The following is a 24,245-nucleotide window of genomic DNA, read 5'->3' on the forward strand; positions in this document are numbered from 1 at the left end:
GAGAAATCAGTAAGCTCCCACTTTTCACGATCCTGGAGAAACTGTCCGAGATGTGTGCAATTTTGAAATAACCATCTCATGGTTAATGCAGTGAGTTCGGCATGTTGGTACATATTTTTCAGAAAAAGCATCTCATAGGCATATTTTATATTTCGAATTATCGATATTTCGCGATCCCCTTCGAGTTAGATATATCAGGGATCGACTGTAAATCTACACAAGTATGTACTTGTTTGTCATGCACATTCAACCTAGCCTATAGCTAATAAAAACTTTCAATGTCCTGCCACACATTTGTTTTGGTAACATGGCTGCAGATTCAATCAATGGACTATTATTCGTTAATGTAGGGAAGCAGATGGCCAGTACCATAGCTTAAATGGCACAGTGCCAAAAGTGACATTCAGAGGTCATGGATTTGGATAGACCCCAATGTATACCTTCCAAGCCAATAATACTATTATCCACATATATTTTTCACAGTGTTAATGACTGCTGGCTTCCTTCGGTCAATTTCCAAGGCCACCATGATGCTGCCTAATTTCTGGCTGGATGACAAGACCAATTCGGTAACTGTGTTTAATAATACTTCACTGAGAATATCACTGCGCATCTCTCAAGATACTGCAATATTGAAGGCCATGTTTAAAAATGCCCAGTGTAACAATGTAGTAGCCAAGTGCACGATTGAATAAACAAGTCAAACTGGTGCACGATTTCTTGAGACTGTCGCTCCGTCCAAACCTAAGTAATAAGCTTAAATCATAGTCATTAGTTGTACTATAAGCCAAGTTTTTCTAGTAATACAGTTAAACTTATAACGAGCCCAGGTAGAGCAAATTACACCTCATAGCAAACACCCGAAGCTGTTATATCATTATTCATGCAAAATATACTTTCTACAACAAACTGCAAATCGCAGATAGCAGGGGTGGCCAGACAGGCATATGCAAAGAGCATTATCTTTTTAAGAGCTGCAATTTTAAGGGGCGAGGCATGGCAATTATTAAAAAATTTCTTGCAACAAGGCTGAGAGCAACAATGAATCCTACTCACTCAGGCAGCGATCATGAAGCAAGCACCTTGAAGTTTGGCTGTCTTTAGAGCCAGAAATGGGAGGGTGGGGATACAGATGCCAGAGAGTCACAAGCTGCACTTGGACCCACAAGGAGAAAACAGTTTGGCCACCCCTGGGATATAGTATCAAACTCTGCGTGCACGCAGTCAGCACTGAAACCAGCCTGCATGCTGGCTGCGCCAGCTCCTGGCAGTGATGCCTACTTGCACCGCTCCACAGGGCCAGATGAGAGAGAGTTTTGAGCAAAAGCAGCCCTTTTCGAACTCCACAATTTTTCCCAACCTTGCGCTGCTGCGCAGGTACTCCCCACGTGATCAACAATGTGGGAGCAGCTACGAGCCTGTGATGCTTTAGGAAAGAAAGGGAACCAGCAGATCATGCTTTAGGAAAGATAGGGAACCAGCAGAACTGCCATTGGGCAACATGGGGTAAGAAAAAGCAAGATTGCAAGGCTACGTGATATCAACAGCATCATGCCAGACACTCTCTCCTTTTTAATGCGACAGTATTTAGGCCGTCGTCACACAAAAAAATTTCCGGCTTCTCCTTAATGAAATCCCCTGATGACATCAGGGTCACGTGACCCCACTGACCAATCATGGGGCACGACCAAATTTGTAATTCTACACGAAATTCTCCGATTGGTCAAGATAAGTGATGTGACCTTGTGATGTCACCACAACTTGTCCACCAAGACAGGTGGCAACCTGCCCACCAGACTGCCTCTTGCACATGAGTTGTAAAAATCTGGCAAGTGCAAAAAATACCAAGTTAAACCTGGATGTACCGTATTTACTCGAATGTAACGCGAGTTTTTCTCAGATTTTTTCTCCTTAAAGTCTACCCTCGCATTATAATCAAATACCGCATTTCGATTGGCCTAAAGGCGTGCTGCAGTGCAGCCATTTCAAAGCAGTCAACTTGGTTTCGGTTTCCGCAGTTTTGCGATCTTATGCTGGCAACATGGGTACCACAAAAGCCAAATCCGCATCCATCCAAAGTCAAAGCGTTGTTCTCTTTTATTTTTTTGTGTTCGTTGCGACCGCGTGCTCACACGCTCAACGCTTTGTCATGTCGTGTTCTTGTGGCATTGCTCGTGGTGTACTGATTCAGTGCACACGATGGCGACGCATCATGCTCAGTACGACGCCCGTTTAAGAGAAAAGCGATCCTGTTAGCTGAAGAGGTATGGAATTTTGTGGCAGCTTGAAAATGACCTCAACAAGTCAACCATCTGCGGATGGCGGCTGCAGCGGGAGGGGCTTTTTATATGTGAGCCCGACCACAAAAGATTTCGTGGGTCTCGCCACGGCCATCACGTCGAGCTGGAGAAAACGTGGCGGACTTTATTATCGAGCAGTGCAACCGTCTCATGGGGTTCAGTGTCGAGCTGATTCGTTGGAAAGTTAGAGATGTTGCTCGGGGGATAGGAAGTGCAGAGCATCTCGTGGGTGGGTGCAAAGGTTCATGAAGAGGAATGGATTTTCTCTGTGACGCACAACATCGATACGGCAGAAGTTACTGGGAGACTTCGATAGTGAAAAGGAGGACACTGTTTTCGAGAACTCAGCCTCCAAAAGCGTGGAAGCTGAATAAACATGTTGGCCACGATGTCTATTGAAGGTACTTTGTTTTGCGTCTTTAAACCTCGCATTAAATTCATGGTTTTATTTTTTCCTGCTGGCAGCATGTAAAGTCACCCCTCGTGTTACATTCGCAGTCGCGTTACATTCGAGTAAATACGGTAACAAACGTCCATGTAGTGACTTCTTTGAAATTACAAGGCTCCCCAATTCCACAACGCCTTGGTTACTCCATGTAAAGAAGGTGTTGCAGCGGTCGACTTTGAAATAACAAACTCACCATGCCAACTATCCATTAGCTACTGCAGTGCTATTAGAAATTTGGCCGAATTACGCAGAAGTTTCATGAGATAAAACACGAACTAGTATGAGAGGAATATCTACAATTGCAATGAGCGAACGCAGTTGACACAAGATGCCGTGCTCCAGTGTGATCCGCACCTCTGTGCAATTACAGATGTCTCCGCAGCTTTTGCTTTCGTTGCGTCACATCAAGTGGCACTACAACAGTCCATGTCGAAAAGCAGCACGAAACAACATGATGTAGCAAAGAATGCACAGGATGAGCAGTGCACGCCCATTGCTGCTGCTCGGTTGTGACCGCAATTCACAGCAGACGTGCAACGGGAGCGGAGATGGCAGGGGGCACACCAGCAACGCGAGGTGAAGAGTCAGTTTTTGAGGGCAACAGTGGATGAGCAGACCAAGAGTTTTTTTTTTTTTTTATGAGCAACAGGCATGCAGAAAGGTGTAGGTGCTTCTGACTACCCCATACTCTCCCTGCCCCACATGCAGAGGCATCGTGTTTTTGTCTATCTGCAATTTAGATGGTGGTGGGTCCTGCCACATTCACGTCGCCAACGTGAGCATGAAATGAGTGTCTACAACCTCAAGTAGCCAGATTTACTGTCAACATTTGCCACACCGTTTCAACTGCATTTATTTTTCATTCTGGCTTCCTTTCAGCACAGTCCTTTCGAGCTTTCTCGAGAAAACTGGCTGTAACGAAAATGTGCACATAACAAAAAAAGAACAGCAGAATCTTCTCAATTCCGTCATAACCAGCTTAACTGTACTCAATGCACCACCTTTACTGGTTTTTTTTCTCTCGGAGACCAGTGCCACCTTCTTTCTGTGTTCACCTTTTTTTTTCATGCATCAACCACATATTTTGCCTCATGACTCAGAAGCCTTTGAATAGTTGGCTTCTTCTTGCAACTTTTAAGTTCAGTGGTGAAGCCACTTAAAGAAGTGCCGTTTAATTGTCTTCAGTGTCAATTTGCCTTCAAGTGTTGGCCTCTCGATACTACACTTCGCGCGTGCCATGATGCCATCATTTCGCAGTAAGCACATCGCCATGACCAGGTGGACTACAGCAGTTTCTTTTCAAAAATTTTTACTATATAAAGAAATGTCAGCTATGGAAAGTGAAAGGGGACCGCAGTTTCACTTTACTACATCAGAGTTTACTATAACGGGGTTCTACTGTATTAACATAATGACTTCTGAGATGTTATAAAGAGAATAACCACTCTCCAGAAACACAGCCACAATATATGTAGAGCGTCAAGTGCCAAGATGCTTGCTGAAATCTTTTATCACTTGTTCCTTTCGGAACCTAAGCTCACATATTTGTAAACCACCTGGTCAGCACACATTCAGGAAATACAGAGGGTGAAAACTTGATAAATGGGTCAACACTAACCTGCTTTTTCAAGAGCAATCACTACCACGCAGTTTCAGCTAGCATTACGCAGCAAAATGAGCAAGTGACTGGCAAAAGGAATCTCAAGGAAAAAAAAAAGCTACTACAGACTTACCGTTGGAGGTGGAGCAGCCGGGGCTGGTGCAGCACACTGGGTAGGAAATGTGTACGGCAGTGGGTGCTGTGGTGGAAAGCTAAGGATGACATCTGGTGAGAACAAGAATGGGCTTGACATCTGAGCAGGAGGTGCCATAACTGGCGCTGGCTGGCTTGCTGGTGGCCTCACAGCTGGTGCTTGGGCTGGTGGAGGTACTGCAGAAATCAAGAGCCATCTCAGTAAATCTTGGTAGGTAGGCTGTTATTCCGTTATATAAGCAAAACCTATTCAAACGTCAATTATATGTGTTCCACTTGTTATGGTAACAACATGGAAACAAGCATGCTACATACAGTCTTGGACACAGTAACAGAGGATGCTTTGGTGATCAAACTCTTCTCAAATCTCACATCTAATGGAGATTACAGGTGGCAAAGATGATGTGCTGCCAAAGGTTGTTGCTGCACTAGCATATAAATGGGAGAAACGTTACCACTTCCACATATCGCGTAAGACGAGTTAGAATATCAAAGCATGCTCCATATCATTTTGGGATTGCCATTTGATGCTTGAAGTGTTTACTTTTGTTTTCTGCATGCTACATAGTTCACCACGGCAGTACTTTTCTGACTGGTTGACATGGACTTTTGAATGCTTTTTCTGGGGGTCTGGGTAGACACTATAAAGGCACCTTGCGAATGAAGTAGCGCACACGGAAGCCTGTCGGACTACACGAGAAGCTTGCACAATTCAGGAAAATGCCCAGCGGACAGAGTGCCTTTTGGAAGTATGTCCGGCATAAGAACACGTTTATCGCAGTGTTTTAGATCGCTTCGAAATGACATTGCGTACTTCGTCACATTCTTCTTCAAAACCCTCGCCAACTGTTAGCAAACAGCCACCTGCAAGGGTACCCTGTGAAACGAGAAAACTATTTCTGAAAAGTTGTTTTAATGGGCCGCGTTCTCGGTCCGTACTCCCATCCGGGAATCATTCCCATGTACACTTAACGCAGTGTTTTAAAAATACATCACCTTCGAAATGACGCTTCATACTTTTCAGAATATTTTCTACGATGAATTTTGTTGTTCTCTATGAAGACACACCATCATAGGGGCGCTCTGAAATCAGAGAACAGCTTTTAAATAGGGGTGTGCGAATATTCGAAAACGAATCGAATATGTTTGATATTCGATTTGGATTTGTATTCGAGATATTAATATTCGAGAACTTCTGAATATTCGAAACTTCCCAAATACTCGCCAGCGGTCGTATACACACTGCAAACTTTAATAAATTCTACCATGGCAAAACCACAATATCTAGACAAGTTAGCCAATGATCGAGTTAACAATTCCAGGGAAACAATACAGAGGTCCTATTCCCTTCATTCTCCGTCGTTTATCACGCGGACCGATTGCATTCCGACGCCGCTAGGCTTGACCTCGAGCGAAATTCCGCAAATTGGCTTTTCCACAAATCACAAGTGCTCCGAACAAGATGGCCGACGGCCCGCTTCGAACAATCGCAACGCAAAATTGAACTTTTTTAATCCTTCCGTAATGTGTTACATATTTAATGCCCACATCCGAAGAATGCGTCCTGTCGTCTTAATAACTCTCTGAGCATGACCTCTGCCAACCCGTTTTGTAAACTACGCTATGCGGGAAAGCCTACTTGCGGAATTTCGGGGGAACCTTCTGAAGGGGCGCGTTGAGTTTTCACAACAGGGCAAGCGATCCTGTAAAAATCCAGCCTATTGCATGGTGCATTGTAACCCACGAACCTCTTTAGTGGGCATAGCGGCAGGCGTGACAACGATCGGAAGGCCCCTGTCGCTAGGTGAAAAAATAGCCTGGCCATGTATCGGTTTACGAGCTTCGCCGGTAGTCCAATCCCAGCTCCGCGCGGCTTATTTCTTTTTCCTATTTAGAAACCGCCTCGCTGTTGCGACGCCAGTTTGCGTTCCCCGGCCCCCTGCTTGCATTCCTGGGTTTCTTCCAGCACTCCAAAACGGGCGACTCCTCACGGGCTTACAGGTGTTAGCGCTAGCGTAATGGAGGCGCCTATGACATAAGGCTTTTTTTCGGGGGGAGGGGGCGGGGAGAATCTTATAAATCGGGGCCTTCAGATGAACCGGGCATTTCTTCCAGTCCCTTGAACTGTGAATGAATGAGGTTTTACTAGTCATGTTATTTTTGCTGCCAGTCTTGTCATTTTATGGATTTTAATTTTGCATGGCCTCATTACAGTTTGGATACTGTTATGCAGTCTAATCAAGTAGTTAAATTTCTGTGCACATCATGTTTTTTTATACGGTACTGAGACAGTCGTTTTGTTTACTTTATTGGCAAAGACCATAGACTATTTTGAAAAAATAAGGGAAACAACATTTGCTTGTTTATCATTTTCCGAATTTTTTTGTACTGAACAGGTATATGATATTCGAAGCCAGTTTTTTTTTTCATATTCGAATCATACTCGAACATTTCAACATTCTCTCACCACTACTTTTAAAACTTTTGCTTCCACGTATTCCTATGGGCAGCAAGCCTACTTTTCACTCCCAGTTCTCCCCTAGTCGTCCAAGCCAGCAACAGCAGTGCCACTGCATCTTGCTTACATCAGAGATCGGTGTTGGTCTATAGCCAAAATTCTTAATATAAAATTTTGTCAAAAACGCGAGCAAGAGCAGTGTATTTTAGTCAGTGAAGTGATGACAACTAAGGCGATGTTTACTAACAGTGGTGGTCCAGCCATTTCAAGTTCTGGAGCAATTTTTGGAGCAGAAAAATATTCATTTTGGAGCACCTTTGTATCAGAACGATAATTGTGGAGCAACACGGGAGCAACACGAACAGAATAAAGGAGTCACCCAAAAGAGTTTGTTACTAATGATATCAGGTACAGCCATGTGTAGCTAGCAAGAAAAAAAACATAAGAAAGGTGTTCACAAAAAAACAGACGCATTTTATCAATGCTGGCTCTGTACTGCACAGAAGTTCAGCCAAGCGTGCTTCACTAAAAGTCTAACGGACACGTTCACTAGAACCGTTCTTTTTCTTGTTGGCATTTTCTCAGTGCTTCTTGGAATTTTTTACAAATTCATCAAGCTCGCGAAGTGAATCAGCAATGTTGTAATTCCCTTGTTCCAACAAAGCTCAACCTCGTTGGACCTGCTCCAATAATATACTTCAGCCCTCTTCAGGTTCAGGGTTGACCAACATGATGCACCTGACATGATGCACAAACATGGAGGAAGGAAAACTCGAGAAAGGCCCTTGCTATCCGAGCTGCACGTCAAAAAAATGTGCAGGTAGTCACGGCTTTTGCAAGGACTACCGCGAGTCTTTGGCCGACGGCGCAGCCAATAGTAGCACTAGCCGCAGCGAAGTCATCTGCTGGAATGCCTGCTGCGCATGCGCAAGCGCGCTGAGACGGTGGCCAAGTAGAGGGAGACGGCTTCTAACAATGTGACTTAACAGCCTCTCTGGAGTTCTTTCCTTCCTCCATGTACGCGAATGATCTGGCTGTTAAATTCTACCACGAGCCAGCCCATCACCACCCAGAGTTGCCAAAAGCAGAAACGTTTTAGTAGGTTGCCAATTGATAGCCTGAACGGTTACAAAAATAGTTGTTTTCCCATGACCGTGTCTTTTTGGCACAGCTAAGGTGCAATATTGATCGATTCACCGCTTTTGGAGCAGACTGGTGAAGCAAAATGTAAATGTATTAGAATGATGAAAATGGCACAGCTGGAGCCCCACTGTTACTAAAGAAACAGGGAGACCTTCAGAACGGCATTTCATAAGATGCTTGCAGCAATGCTGGAGGCCGCAAAAACCATGTGGCACTTAGTTGTCTTTCGCACACAGCACTGCCAGCAGGTCAAGAGTTTGTTTGGGTGGCTTTCCCATTTTACAGCTGTGGCATGTGAAAAATGGTATGCAAGAGCAAAAGCTACCGGTGTTTTCACCACTTCCGTGACAGCCGGTACAAGCACAGGATGATTACTGCAATAGTACAGCCATGCATGCCACTGCTTCTGGGGTGCTGTCGACTGCTACAAGAGGTGTAGCGCGTGCAGACTGCCTGGCAACCAGCCTTCCTCGCCCCTCTAATTTCCGTGGCACTGCTGGTGAAAGCGAGATCTGAACACATAAGCAAGACGTGTAATGCCATTGCTGCTGGAGAAGAAAGGGCAGAAGGACCACTTTAATCGCAAATAAAGGTTATTGCGGTGAGTTATCCGTAGTGCGTTTCTGGCAGATTCTTAGCATGCTAGGAGACCAATTTCAATGTAGCAAAATTTCAATAGCATTACGAAGTAGCAAATTTTCCAGACTTCATTAAATTGAGGTTTAACTGTATTCATACCCATAGAGATGCAGGTATAATAACATGTACCCGGCACAAACACTGGGAACTGGCGTCCTTGTATGAGAAAGCAGTCACATAATTCAGTATCTGTGCATGTGCACAATACGTTTATACATTACAGAAAAAAATTACAGGATTGTACGAAAAGATCAAGAAATGTTAAAACTACACAAAAGACGAGGACAAAGGCAACGAGGAACATACAAAACACCACAGGTGTATGTTCCTCGTTGCCTTTGTCCTCGCCTTTTGTGCAGTTTTAACATTTCTTAAACTATAAGCCAATAAGCCCGCAAGAATGTCCTACTGTACAAAAAGATTCAGGGCTTGGAGAGAGAGAATGCTGACAAAGACTACGGTTACATGCAGGTGACAAACCACAACCAGCCATGTTCCAAGTTCTCAGATTAAAGAACAATTGTTTATACATTCAATAATGCATGCAAAGAAAAAGAACAAATCGGGTAATAAAGATTCCAGCTTGTGAGCACAGCAGGCATGCAAGAAACCATGGACATTTTATGCTGAAATATTAAAATGCACCAGTGAAGCTTAGTTACAGTTTTAATTCCCTAATACAGTCGCTGACCGATTTTTCGGACCCGGAAAATCATCCGTAATTGCGACCTTCAAAAACCGTGAGCGTTAAAAAAGTTATCTTTCACTAAAAACCGGCTTTAAAAATCATGAACTTTGCCGCTCCCCACAATCCCCTTGCAAGCGATAAAATTAGACTTTATCTGAGCCACTGTCATGCTTTTGTCATACCCGCACCACCTCGCGTCCAGATACCAGACTGCTGCGCGGCCGCAGGTCATGCGTGAAAGAATGCAAGCGTGCCGTGCAAAGCAAGAACAGGCTGTTTTCATGAGTAACGATGCTCTTGAAGACTGAGAGATAACCTATAGAAGAGAGCGCCTTCTAATGCACCCCCCCCCTTCCACTGCAACGCGGGTTGCACTGTCCAAGCTATAGCGGACGCCGCAGCTGCCAGTTTTCAACGCGGCCGCAGGCGTTCTGAGGCCATCTTGATAGAAAAAATGATCTCAAGTGGCAGCCATGAATACTAGCCAAGCCTATCCAAGCCAGCCCATCCGATTGACTCAGTTTAAATCCAAGATGGTGCCTTTCATAGCAGCGAAGAACCGGTGGGTTGGCAGCAGCGATGCCCGCTCATGTCTACATTCAGCTGGAAAAATTCATTCTCAGTTGAAAAACAACATCCACAGTATTACTGGCATTTATTTTAGCCCAGAAAATCGAACTTCTGGTTTCCAATGTCCGAAATACTAGTCGTGAAAAAGTGCACGTTCCTATGAGAAGCATGACGGTTCCTCCAGGGAGAGAGGAGTGGGGTGAAACTTCGTAGTACTATACATACCTTAGAGTGGCCACGAATCACAATCTCTAGCACCAATTCGTCTTTCAGTTCCGTTCATAACGACTGGCAGTGCAGTTATGGCATATTAATCTCCACGACAACGGATGACCGAAACACATGGGTGCAGGGGCATTCGCAAGGCATCTGCTTCACACCAGGACTGGTAAAAAATTTGGCCTGCTAGGGGAGGTAGGTGGATTTATCATGGTCCGCCTGCTGTGCGTGCGCGCCGCACTTTACTTGGATTTTCGTACACCCTTTTTTGCTGTTGTGGCATGGTAAAATTGGTTGCTCTGCTGATCAACAATGGTAACTGCAGTGCTGGGCCAATATACTGAGAACAGAGAAGAGAGGTTTCTCAAAATACACTATATGTCTATGTTACAGCATTCTGTACCATACAGATAATGTGTGCACACACACCAGAGGTGTTTATCTTATCTCAACCGGTTCAGCTGACATTTTCAGTGCATTATTTCATACATCATTAAAGTAATACATGTGCGACCATTCCGTGCATACTATGCACGCAATATAAAAATATTTCTGTGCACAGTGACTGCACACAATTTAATGCATGCACGACGTACCTTACAATCGTAGATAAGTGCAAAAAATTTAGTATTTATGTAAACACGAGAAAGGAAACGAGTATCACGCAATGGCCATCACTGCCCATGCTATATTATGCGACATCAACAGAAATCAGTTAACATACAGTTACATAATCGCCTCCCACAGGTGTGCCAACTCTTCTGCAAACCAAACCCGATGACTGCTTTATCAAAAGCAGCGACCAAATCACAGTTCATGGTCCACGGCGCCAAAATGAGTGGCTCCTGAGAAATGAGCCATAGCCTCCTATATATTCCATGCCTGGGCAGCTGCTGAAAAGTGGCCGTTGAAGCAAAATAAAGGCTTTCAGCGCTCTTTGCGGGAGAAGTGTAAGGAGGACAGGTGAGAGTTTCACTATGCGACAATGGGCGCATGCTCCTGGTTTGCGTGCACTTTCAATATCTCTGTTGTGAGCAGCTGGTCTGCGATGCGAGCGCCTCATCACGGCCAGAGGCAAAACTAGCCACGCTGCATTCAATCAGGCCATGAAAGAGGTTTTAGGTATTCACCAATGCGAGTGCCTCAATGCGGAGAGTGCCTGATTCATCGCTGCACGCCTACTTTTATCAATCGCCAAGAAGCAGCACTCGCAGCACTCGCAGCCTTGACGAAAAATGCGACTGTCAGCACCCATTGACTTAGGCGTCAATGACTAGGCATTTAAAATATAAGAGGCTACAAACGAGTGCAGGTAGCAGTTCCTGTCGTATTCGTGCGGGTCTTGCTGCACTTTTCACAATTTCTACGGTCACAAGCACAAACAAAATACCACCATATTTGTCGAAACACCGACATCACTAACACATGAAGGAACACGAAGCCAAAGTATCTGTGACCGGCACCGTAGAGCTGGCAACAGCGGTCGAGATAACGTGACTGACTTATACCCTTGTCACACAGCCAGTTTCAATGGTCATCGAGTCGAGGGTCTTCGAAATTCTCAATCACCATCTAACTGGAACAAGTTGTGTCGCTGCTACATGGCAAATCTCAATGACCATTGAAATAGTTTTCATGTCTCACACAAAGCTTGTGTGGCGCCACAATCGCTACTTTGGGTTTTGTGCAAGTAACAAAAATATTTTATATGTATATACTAAATGCTGAAATACACGCCTACGCGCATGTCGTTTAAAACCCTTTTAGTTGCACGTACACGAAGGACGCCGTGCATTGTTCCTAGAGCCATCTACTGACAGATGCAAACACTGGTGCAGCCACCCTAATACAAGACGAGCCAAAACCAAGCCAGTCAAACTGAGTCGGAGCACTGCTTTGTCAGGGTTAACACCTGGGAAATCGCCTTTGTATCTGAAAAACAAAAGCTATTTGTCTACTGAAACTTCATGCGAGGGAAAGAATGGGCAAATCAAAGACGAATACAACAGTTTATAACAAGATATTGCTTTCAGGGATTAGCAAAAAGTTGCTATCGCTGTGAAGCCGGCAGGCAGGGTGCCACCATGTTGTCAATGCTACATACGCAAGCAACTCAGGGAAATGACATCTCCTTTCTGGTTCAAGTCTCCAACATACTATAGTAAGACATGGATAGGGGTTGGACTTTTCAGTTTAAACCAAAATACACCGGTACGTAAAATTAATTTTTCGACATATAGTTTTAACTGGAAGAGGTCAGTATTTCTTGCATGCATGCCAAAATGAACTGGCTATTCAGTACCAGTTACAGTGGGTCACGCAGAAACTTAAGTGCTGGAATTGGGAACACAGAAAAACTTACTTGTGGAATTTAGTACCATAGTTGTGAGTTAACTCATGCACCTTTGCAGATACCGGAGGCTTCACCACCTTAATGCTATCTGGTAGCTTAGCATCGCCTGTTCACGCTTACCACTGGCTTAAGGCTATCACTTCGCTAAGTAGGTTTTTGCACTGCATGTAAAGACACTGACAACCTCTGGAACTGTAACAGGGAAAACCACATATAAACAGCGCAAAAGTGCCATGTTCTGGCCTACGCGACTGTTAAGGAGCAGTTGCATTGCTGCCTCACCATGTGAATCAAATGGTACACAGTCATCTCATTTAACAGAGAGTGCACCCAGACTATGGCAACCAAGTTTTTAGAACTGAAGATCCACCAAGGTTTTGTCTCCGTGCCCGATCATTTACCTTGGCATTTTTATTTTTATTAAACTGTGCAACTTCCTTCTGCAAAGATAGCTCTTAATACGACTGTTTATGTGGTAAAAACTGCTGTATGAGCTGTTGGTTTTTAAGACAAAAGGCCAAGATTAATGCATGTCACTTTTTACCGCACCTGGATATTATTCCACGAATAAAAACCAAAAATTCGTACATGGAAAGAAATATTTGGCAAGAAAACAATGAAAGTGACCTTTTGAAGTATACACCAAAAAAGTTCACTGAATTTTTGAAAAATAACAGAAAAGTCCAACCTCTAGTTATGATTTATAAGGTCTTCAATGTTGTTTGCATGGTTTGCAATGTCATAAGACTGTCTAACACTATACGTTCAGCAAAACTGGACCCTTCCACAGACTTATATGAAATAATAGAAAGCTTGGCATCCAAGTATTATATCTCACAGCAGTTGAGTTATAAACCACACAAAACATTTTTAAAATAAATTTTCACATCAGTGAATGCGCTCGTATTTATGTACCCAATGTTGGGTACAGTGATAAGTGGGCATGATAAGTGGGCGGAACAATGGCAAAGTTGAGCATGTCTCTGCACGAATGCAAGTCTACCTATTTTTTAATCTAAAAATCCGAAGTAGATTGAGGGGGGGGGTCGACTTACTATCATAACCAAAGCATGGCAACACCCAAGCAACCACAGATATCCGTCGGAGGTCCAAACGTCCTGTGATGAGATTGGACGTCCGTCAGACATACCAACAGAATCCAGTTTCGGATATACTTATCCGTACATTCATCGGACGTACGAACAGTGTCTGGTTTTGCATATCCGCATGAAAGACCAAGCGTACGTCCAAGGTATGTACGGCTGAGTATTTCCTCAGGACATGAGTATGGACGTTATTTTTATTTTTCGCACCTTTTGTGTATGTATATTTTGTATTCTTTTTATCGAGAAAGACTTATCCCGGGAATAAATTTTGTAAATTTTATGAGCAAGTTGGCTCGAAATTGCATTATTCAAACTGCTTATCTGTTTCCATAAAATTTTTTGCATCAGCTACAGGGTTTGATGTGAATAAGTTTGTAAATTGGACCAATTCCACAATCCTTCCTGTAGTGCAAGAGCCGCCAATGACCCAAAATAATTTAAGGGTGGAAGCAGGTGTTGCACAATTTTGAAGGATCTCAGTTACTAATTCTAGGTTTATAATACCTCTACAAATTATCGAAATTGTGCAACATCATGTCCACTTTGTTCATTAAACTTGCAATTGAGAGCATTCGGAACTTCAAAACTCCCGCCGAATACTCCTGTCATCATCATCATGTATGTCAGTTTGCAGTCAGCCCAATCCAATCCAACAGTCAACATTGCAGCCCCGTTGTCATTTTGTTCGGTAGTGTGGTGCTGCTTTAAATCTTTATTACCAAAGCGTGGTTTTGTTTGGTCTGCGGACAAAAGTGGTGTGGCACTTGAGCAATTCGAAAGACGCAGGAAGTGCCTGAAGCTCTTTTGGAACGCTGGAATGCCGTACTGCACCGACTTTGGATGAAAAAAGGCTTAGTGTGAATGCCATAAGTGGTTGCCTATGAAGGTGAGTAGTACACTGCTTGAAAATTATTTTTTGGCAATGCAGCAGGATCATATAGCATTCGTTTGTAAGAGACGGGTTGAAAGCATGAGGCGATGGCTTCTTTGTTAGCCGCGAACATCACCTATTCTTTCCGCACAAAATGTGTGATATACTGTGCCAGTTCACTTTCTACCATCGCCATAGATAATCTGATTTAGGTGCACTTTTTGCCCAAAATTTTTTCATCATAGTCAGTTTCACAGTTTTTTTATACCTCATTCATCTACTACTTTTCATGTCATGCTTCATGTGTTGAAAAATGAGTGCTATTTCACTATTTCCTGTGTGACCTGTTTTTCCACGGCGACGTGAAGATAACATTGTTGGCACTGGCTGTGCTCCAAGACTTGTTGAACACATAAATGCATTTGTACTCCTGTCACACTGGATTTGAAAGATTTGACATTCAGTAGATGAAGTGCCATTCAGCTTCCTTTGGTAAAAGAGTGTCTGGTAAAACGGTGTCATTGTCTAGTGATAGCAGTATCGGTAAGAAAACATGCATGATATAAAAGGTATACTACACATCTAAATTTTATTGCCAGTATACTTATTCTTTCTACATTCATTTAAAGGCTATAAATTTTTATGTAGAAAGCTTGCTTGAGACGATAGGTAATAGGAGTGCTCTGTAAACACTTCTGTTAATTGGTTGATGTTTCGCTAGGCTACTGCATTTTTGCACGAGTTCGACAAGACTGATGTTTTTTGCTTTGTCTTTTCAGAAAATCTGTGGGTGGGGAGATTATGGATGTGCTTTCCAATCTCATCATACCTGAAGTCAGATATTTTGCGAATATAAGCCACTCCTCTGCTTATGTACATCAACGGCAATAAAATATACCTGATGTACTTTAAACTGTTTTCCATTTTATTTCCTCACGGGAGTGAAGGAAGCATGAATGCACCATATAAGCAAATATCCGAGAAAGATCCGGCAGCGGACGCCTGATGGCGAGACAAACGTATACCTTTGGACTCCCATCGGACGGCCGATGGACGTCCACCGGCTGTTTGCGGATGTTCAGCGGACGTCAGGAACATCCGAAACGGACCTCCGTTGGCCGTCCAGTGGATATCTGTGGTTGCTTATGCATAGGCAAGACCAAATAGATATCAGGGATGCTACAGCGTCTTTGCAATTCTCCACGCTTATATTAGAAGGATTTTTCTTTTTAGATTTAACTTTGCACTCAGTGCTAATGGGAGTGCCGATAGTTGATGGAATACGCCTGGAAATGCTTTCACTTTCACTTGAAAATAGGCACTGTGCCACAATTTTGTACGTTTTTAAGTTTTTATTATCGTTTCTTATTTTTATATTCCTTGTTTTTCAACTTTGTCTTCATTTTTTTGCTCCAGAAGTTCACACTCGAACATCTAAGTGAAATATTTTTTTTTGTATGAAAGAGAATTTATATACATATATTTTGATATATGTCATACTAGGGTTTTGAAAACAGTTTTTAATAAACGTATTTTTTCAAGGCCCCTGAGAATGGCCTGTTTCTTCACGTCCCGAAAGAGTTAAGCTAAGCAGTTTGGGACCATAGATGGATTTCCCAAAGACCCAATGTAAAAAAAGCCTTCCTTGCAACTTAAATTCAGCGAAGTCTAATGCAACCTTGCATTCCTCTGCCGGTGCTCCACAACTCCAAGTGGCTGATTAGGTGGAGTCATTGCACCGCAGTGTGCAAGGAACAGCAATGCAAGAGACAGCCACAACATTAAAAAAGACTGACAGCATAATTACGAATGCCCTTCCATCTGATGCCACGTGACATGTAATTAGCCACGTTCTTCTCTTGAAATCCTGAACAAAGAATGTATAGTTGTCCAGAAAACGTTTTCAGAACGCAAAAATGCCAACAAAGCTTAATTACTCGGCATTCTAAGCATGCAGCCATGAACTGAACAGTGTGCTTTGCTCTCTCCAGCTCAACCTGTACGATGTTTCCCCCATGCCTGACAGCACACATAGGCTGCGATGAAATTAAGGTTTTTCTTGATTTCGGTGTTCCGAAAACTTCGGTGTGCACATGTAGAAATGTTCCGAGTGCCAAAACAGAAAATGCCACCAAACAGCTAAAGCTCTGACAACTAAAAGGTTGACTGCAATTGCTACGTCGGGTTTCTAATATTTTTCTTTCAGGCTGCCCAATAAATAGATTGCATGTTAAAGCCATCTGGTCAAAAGTTTTGTCTAATTCCTAGTTTACAAACAGTGCTTATATACTCATATATGCCTTTACATTTTGGTCATTTATATCAAACCAATTTCATAAGCCCAGCAGGTTTTGCATCAGGTTGATCTTGAAGGGAGTCAACTGAGCTTGACTCAAAGCACATGTTTCTTGGCATATTGAATTCAGACATGAAAAGTAAAAAAAATTTTGAAAATACAAGAGCTCCAAGAACTTGAAAAAGGCATACAAACCTCTACATCAGCAGCAATGAGCTACACAATACAATTTCGATTCACAAATCATTGGCATAAGCAAACAAGACAAACAATTCAGTAAAAACCCAAGGGACGCAGAAAGTGAATACAGAAAAGAACAGGTGGCAGCAATAATAATGTGCCCACAATATTTTGGCTGCTTGTTAAAAACTGTTCCTTTCTGTGAACTTAGTTGCAGCAGAGTAAGAAACAACAACAAAAAAATTCCTGCGCATTTTCTACCTACTAAGACCATACCTCTGCAAGTGGCCGCTGGCGCAGTGAAGAGTAGCGCCTTGGTTTTCCTGCCAGTTCAGTACCTCCAATCAGACCTCCTCTTGGTTCTACCGTAGCTGCAGAGTTCTTGGTCAAGTATGCTGCACCACCTTAAACATGGCATTAAAACCTGATAAGAACACAACTTTGCAAGTTGGGCAAAGCAGTGCTGCACTGACAAGGTTTACAACAATGAAGAAAACAGGATGTAGGTAACAGACACCATCAGCAGCTCCAGGAGTTTTCCGAGGTTACCATATTCTTATGAAACTTATACTGCAGGTATTCCCCTCTTGTTCCCGATTACTTCTACCACGTTTCGCAACCATGCAACATTTCTTGCCAGCACAGATATATTTTGAAGTCTGCCATTTCCATGGCCTCAGTTAAGAGATATTTATGGGCAACACTGCATTTTTACATCACAAACATTCCCTGCACGTCAATGCCCGCTCCCTGCTTCACTAACAATATTTTAAGTCTCGGGCTATTTATGAAGGAAGCATCATTTTCAGTGTCTACTTCAGCCATTCATTGTGCATACAAGTATTTTTCTAATAATGTCTGTGATGTCATCACTGTGTCACGTGGAGCATTGTCTCTGGCCACAGACCACGTTTCGGTTTCCTGTTTTAAAATCGTTCCTCTCTGTATATTAAAAAACAATTTGTTGTGGCAGAGGGAGGGGACTATCAACTCAAAATATTCAAAAACTTCTGATGTTGCCCCTTAATATCGGTTGAACTACCAATAAAGCTGAGCACAAAGAAAAACAAACTGCTATGCTTTCTGCTTTTAAAGGTAAAAAATTATTCTAGTTGTCAAAATTAGCAGTTCAATTTCAAATTCTTCAGCTAGACAAAGCCTGCTCAACAGAATAGATGAATATGAATAATACATATACAGGAGAACCCCGCTATAGTAAACTCGGTTACAGAAAAAAGTTGTAGTACAGTGAAGCGGCGGTCCCATTTAGCGTTCCATATATGACTGTACATTTTTTTCGGTCATAGTAAAGATTTTTTTCAAAGAAACAACTATAGTAAAGAGCTTCTGGCCGTGGCGATGTACTTCAAGTGGAATGATGACGTCGTGGCACGTGCGAAGTCTAGGATCGCGAGGTCTATAGACCTCCTTCATGTTTGCAAACAAACGAGGTGGCGCTGCAGTCGCTAACGGGCTCGTGGTAGGCAAAAGTCTAGGGAGTGGCATCGCGGAGAGGTGCTGAGTGCGGGTTTTCAAGGCTTGTAGGCACGTTTTCAGTTTCTGCGAATCACAGCAATAGTTGATGCTTTCAACTTAGTAATTTCTCGAAGTACACGAGCTCACGTTTGTCACATGTGGCGTATTCAGAGAAATAGGTCGTCACTGTGTACTGTACATATGGTTAGTAGTAAACAGAAAGTGTTTCGGCCATTGATTTCTACGCTAGGGATTGAATAAAATAACTTGTTGGCACTCTGCACTTGCCAGGATGATTCTACCTCCGGAAAGTAGCGAGGGGAAGCAGTGGCATTGTTTCGGTGCAGCCAACATGCGCTCACCGTCTGTGTGACACACCTGTCGCGCTGTGCGAAAAGTGGGGACAGCATTGTGTCCCCAATCTCCTCTGTCTTGCGTAAGCGCTGTTTTTAGCTGTAAGATCACGCAGCCAGCCACACCGACTTCTCCCCTTGTTAAACTGGTCGATTTTGTGAAAATTTTTTCTTTCTGGAATTGTTATCTTTGCTAGCTCTGAGGTTTTGTTTCATGGCAAAAAATTATAGCAAAATATTCAGTAGAAATTCATAAACTACGCTATTTAAATGTGTGGTCATCGAAAAATGTCAGGTAATTCTTTTGATTTCTTTGAGGCTTTCTGAGTTCAGTGTCGCATTTCTTTGACCAAAGTGCAAGCGAAGAGGCCAAGAATGAGGAAATAAACTTTAAGGTTCGTTTTCTGACCTTTCATAATTTCTGCGATTGGCATCACTCACACCTTCGTAATTTTGTAATGCATGAAAATAGAATGACCCTATTGTCGCAAACGCATGCTGAGACATTGAGGATTGTAATAAATCTCTCGAATTTTTTTCCTATACGTGCAGTACTATGTTAGCTATTTTTTTTAAGAAACATTTTCATGTAACTAGACATGCATAAGTACATGGTCATCTAAAAAAAGAACTAACAGCATCATCATACAGAACAGGGCTTTGTGAACATGCTGGCATAAAAAAAATTTGCACACTTTCTACTCAATTATTTAAGACCTTGGGGTGACTTGAGGAGAGTGTTAATTATAACTACCCAAGAACTGTGCCAGGAATAGCTAAAAATAACATGCATTACTGAAACTAGCATAGCAATTTCAAGTTTGAATCAAATTTATTTACATATCGCATGCATAAATAAGACAATTTTCATTGCCGCGTCCCCTCTCAATCTCGCCATGTGTCTGTTAGCAGCACGCCTGCGGCTGCTTCTTTTCAAACAAGCTTTGCGATCATGAACTATACAATGAAACATGACACATGCATGATGCAATGAGAAATCATGTGGCTTTTACCACACTTAAGGTATACGCAGTTCTAAGCACGCCAACATGACCGCGCAAGAACTTACAGGACTACTTTCTACTCGAATCAAATAATTACAGCGGTCACATTAAAAACACCTTCAAGTAAATATTAAATGCCATAAAACGCGCCATTAAAATATGCTGTGCTATTAACAAAAGGAACGCATGTCTTGGGGGCGAGTGAACCTGCCGGCGCCCCGTGCACACCGGCTCAGGGTGATGAATATGTGTGCATCTATATATGAGCTTTTTTTCCTTGTGCAGTTATAAGCGCACTATGCTGGTGTTCAGGTGGATGGACACAGTAACTTGCAAGCTGTTATGTACATACAGTGAGTGGCAGTGCCTATCGACTCCCAAACTTCACGCTTTACTACCGCAGGCCATTCCCTGTTAGCCAGTTTCCTAATATCGTATTTATCTGCGAGAAACTTATCAGGGCTAATTTAAATTTTCTTTTAAGCTACTACACAGAACCAACAGTCACGCAGCTGGTCAATGCATGCTGGTTCTGCAGTGCTCAGGCATGATGCAGCCGCCGGTAGCTGCGGTAGGCACGGGCAGGCGGAACCTGTTTTGCCTATCATGCGAAAGTCGCGGCTGACATGAGCGCCACCGCATCTTCGTGACGTCTCGGGGTGAAGGAGGTCTATAGGTACCCAAAATACAATATAACTGCGTTCTTCGAGGTGGCTTCACCATCGAGCTGAAAACTCGCGAGAAGAAGCGAACTTTTCTAAGACCTTGTGGACATGCACACAGCTGTCTGTTTTTCAGTTCCATTGTGTTTGGTAACCTTTATCTCAAATAAGAAACTTGTTCAACCTTTTTGCTAAGGGGCACCCTTCAAATACACAAGCATTCAGCAAAAAATGTCATCAGTTTAGATTCAAGAACTTGTTAAGGTTGACTACACCTTCTGAGTAACTGCACACAACAAAGAAAAACAGGCATGCTCCTCACCATCCGGAAGTTCAACTTTCGGAACAGTTTTCTCGTGTAATTCTGCATTGCTCCTGCTTCGTTCTTGTTCCATAAGCATATGTCGTGCAGCCCGAGATCTGCCAACAGAAGGTGGACGGTAAGAAGATTCAGCAGTCTTCAATGGCGACTGTGGCGCAGGCTTGCTGGCATGACGATCTGAAGACATGTTTTCCTTTACTTGATCTTCATGATGTTTCGATGAAGTATTTGTCAGCCTCACGGGTGGCTGAGGAGGACGCTTGCCCCAACCACGGCGGGCCGTTCCCGAGCTCTTGGCTACGTGCTCCAATTCTCCGTGCTGAGGACTGTTGTTGCCTCGTGTTCCATGGTCAGGGCGCTTGAAAGCCGCAGGTTTGTTCGGCACCTTGACCATGGCCTGGTATTGAAGTAGAGTGGTTGAACTCTCCGACACTGAACGCTTGGCGTTTAAGTCAGGAATATCTTTGACCTGGAAAGGAGGGTTCCCAACATGGCCACCACCTCTTGGTCTGCGGCCACCACGCATGCCTCTACCACGTCCTGAGCCTGACCGTGGGGTATAAGCCTCTTCATCCTCCCAGTTTCGTTGATACTTGTTGGGGCCACGGCCATAACGTTCGCGTCTCCGACCTCGAGGAGGCATAGTTTCGGTTCGAATATCATAACCATAGATGCTCACTAGTTCCTCACTTGTTTTAGGTCCTTGTTCTTCTTCATAATACATGTCGTGTACCCAAACACTGTCTTCACGCCATAGTTTCTTCTGCCATCGTGAGCCCCTACCAGAGAAAAGAAAGGCACTTAATCTTCTACACAATGCAAACCAGTAGTTCTGTGAGAAATGTACAACAAAGCATTCCCTACAGTGAAACTCTCACATCCCGAGTTGGTTTGCCACACACTTAAGCTGCACTCCCCTTCAATATTACTACTTTCATGCAACATTTTGAAACATGAAGCACCCAATCGCTCATTGAGGATAAATGCCAAATTCCAAGTATTTTAAGCCTGTCAACATGTGCACCCAACTACCAGTTTTGTACTTTTCTTGCATTATAGAGGCTAAAAAAACGGGGTACCTTCTACTAAAAGAAAGTACAATTAAACCTCATAATTCGAAGTCATTGGAGTCATGAAAAATATTTGAATTAAAATAGCACAAATATAAAATGGAACTCAGGCAAAAATTTTGTTGCAGGAACGAGACACCTTCAATCAAACCTCTAACCAAAGCACATCACACAAAGAAATGGCACAGGTCAGTATTCACGCAGTGAACCCATCGTGGGCACACAGCAAGAATGGTCGCGTCATGGGACATACACTGACACTGCTTTGATGCCAGAACCCTTGCTAGACACTGCCTTGACCACAGCCAGGCTGGAGAGAAGCGATGAGCGAGTGCATCGCTCCTCCAGTCCGGTCATGCCTTGACAAAGCAGAGAGCATATGACACTGAAAGTGGTATCCCCTGCATGACTGCAGTGAAGCACGTCTTTTCTTTTGCAAGGACGTGCACCTCAGCAATCTACAAACCAGATCGTGGGCCAGTGTTTGTGCTCGGAATACTTGAGCTGGGGCACTTCACCTATACATCTGCATCACTCTGTGGCACCACCTTGCAACCCTTATGGACCATCGCTTCACCGGGTTTGCGACCAAATCGGGACCGGCAATCCCGCAGAACACACCAGATCTTCAAATTAACTGGCCTAATGGAGGCCACCGGTTTGAATTATCAAGGATTATGGGATTGTACAAATTTCTCAAATTATCCTAGAGTTCACACTAACTAAGCTCTAATTACAGAGGTTTTATTGTAAATCTGATGCGACTGCATCAGAATCAAGCGATACGCCTCCAAGGTGTGATCAGGCCAGCTGTGGCTGCAGCTGCACCGGCTTACACTAGCTTGGAGCAGATGATATAGTCCTTGCAAAGCTATCACAATAAGGGATTGCAGCTTTGTGACATACAAGAGCGCATGAATGTCCTACTTTATGCTCGAGCGGAAATTTGCAAAATTAACACTCATAAGGCACTGAACCATCTAAACAAGTTAGGGATGACATAAGTGCTTCCAACACTTCAATTCAGCCTGGAAAAACTCTAATGTACCACCTGCCAATAACACAATTATACAAGATGAGATAGCTGTGCCAAAGCTAGCTGGAATACAATACTCACTTGGCATCTTTATTTTTTTCTTCTGGGATTTCAGACTTATCCCCATCACCTACTAGCCTGTCATCATGCTGGTAAAATTCCCCTTTTTTGGGGATGTACTGAGGGTTACGCTTGTCTTCATCGCAGTCTAACACTTTAACCTGGAGGCCAGAAGGACCGGCACTTTCCTGAAATGAATCAATAGTATACAATGCACAGCAGTAATCAAAAAAACTTTAATCAGCTAAGTGAAAATGTGAAATGGCATCAAAGGGCAACAGCCTCACTTTTTGAGAATACAGCGTTATTTAAGGATTCAAATATATATAGCCTGTGGGTGAAGCGTGCCAAGTCTTTTAAAGTTAGCATCTGAAAACAGATGTAATGAACGATTAAATTTCAGTCTTCTAACAGCATCGAGAGAGTGTGGAGAACCTCAGAGTGACATCACAGATGGTACAATATCAAATTCCCACTGCCATCAACCACACCCTGTCATGCATCATTGGATGGTGCCAAACAACACTCTGAAAGTAACAAGCTTTGCCTTCAGTGGAGTTGGTTTGCTTCCTTCAAACGAAGCGTTTAAGCACTACAAATGTGGGGGTATGACACATGACATCATATGTAGATTTACACAAGAAAAACAACACTGCACGGGCACAAACATTTTTGTGCGGCCGACCTATCTACAATAATATTTAGGGATATGTTCAGTACGCAATTTCTGGCTGGATAGTAGAACCTCATATGGCAAAATGAACTTTTCGCCTGGCACACTTCCCACTGGTGCCAGTTTTATATTACAGTGTCTTGAAGCACCAACACAAAGAGAATGAAAGTCTCTCAAGTTCCTTCCAAACAGGCAAGTGGCTGTCTTTTCACCTTAGCACATTCTAAGCTGAAAGCTGTAATGTTGAATACAGTGCTATGGATCATATTATGATTGAGTATTCATCCAACACACTCTAAGGTTAAAGTGGCACTACCTTCATGTTAAGCAGGAAGTACCAACTTTTTTTTTCAAGCATGAAAGGACTACTGTTCCACTGTAGCACACATTCAATTTTCTCTCTATGACGTTTTAAACTCAACTCCAGTTTCACCCAAATGAGGCAAAATACGAAAAAAACTGATGCACCTGATATTATAAAGCTATTACAGTTGCTCTTTTGATGCACATTGACATAGGTAACCAGAGATAGGCGGCTAAAAGCCTCACAATGTGCTTCTCATCT

The 24,245-nt window shown here is 43.2% G+C and overlaps 1 protein-coding gene across 1 annotated transcript; it reads right to left on the reverse strand.

Annotated features, from left to right (window-relative positions):
* Positions 1–4,546: 4,546 nt before the first annotated feature.
* LOC144112622 (uncharacterized) lies at positions 4,547–24,002 on the reverse strand. The gene is made up of 5 exons (XM_077645420.1): positions 23,997–24,002; positions 23,029–23,195; positions 20,842–21,620; positions 17,301–17,428; positions 4,547–4,678 (listed from the first exon to the last, which is right to left on the reverse strand). Exons 1-5 carry the CDS (start codon positions 24,000–24,002, stop codon positions 4,649–4,651), a joined length of 1,110 nt encoding a protein of 369 aa, XP_077501546.1. The 3' UTR covers positions 4,547–4,648.
* Between the last annotated feature and the right edge of the window lie 243 nt (positions 24,003–24,245).

The sequence above is a fragment of the Amblyomma americanum genome, unplaced genomic scaffold (assembly GCF_052857255.1).
Source record: "Amblyomma americanum isolate KBUSLIRL-KWMA unplaced genomic scaffold, ASM5285725v1 scaffold_430, whole genome shotgun sequence".
NCBI classification, from domain to species: Eukaryota; Metazoa; Arthropoda; class Arachnida; order Ixodida; family Ixodidae; genus Amblyomma; species Amblyomma americanum.

Bases quoted from the DNA above. Each gene is read 5' to 3' on its own strand.
- LOC144112622 (XM_077645420.1), bottom strand. The intron at 21,621-23,028 runs GTGAGTATTGTA...TTTCTCTGGTAG, and splicing joins GAAAAAAATAAAGATGCCAA to GGGCTCACGATGGCAGAAGA. The intron at 17,429-20,841 runs GTGAGGAGCATG...GCCATGTTTAAG, and splicing joins GAAAGTTGAACTTCCGGATG to GTGGTGCAGCATACTTGACC.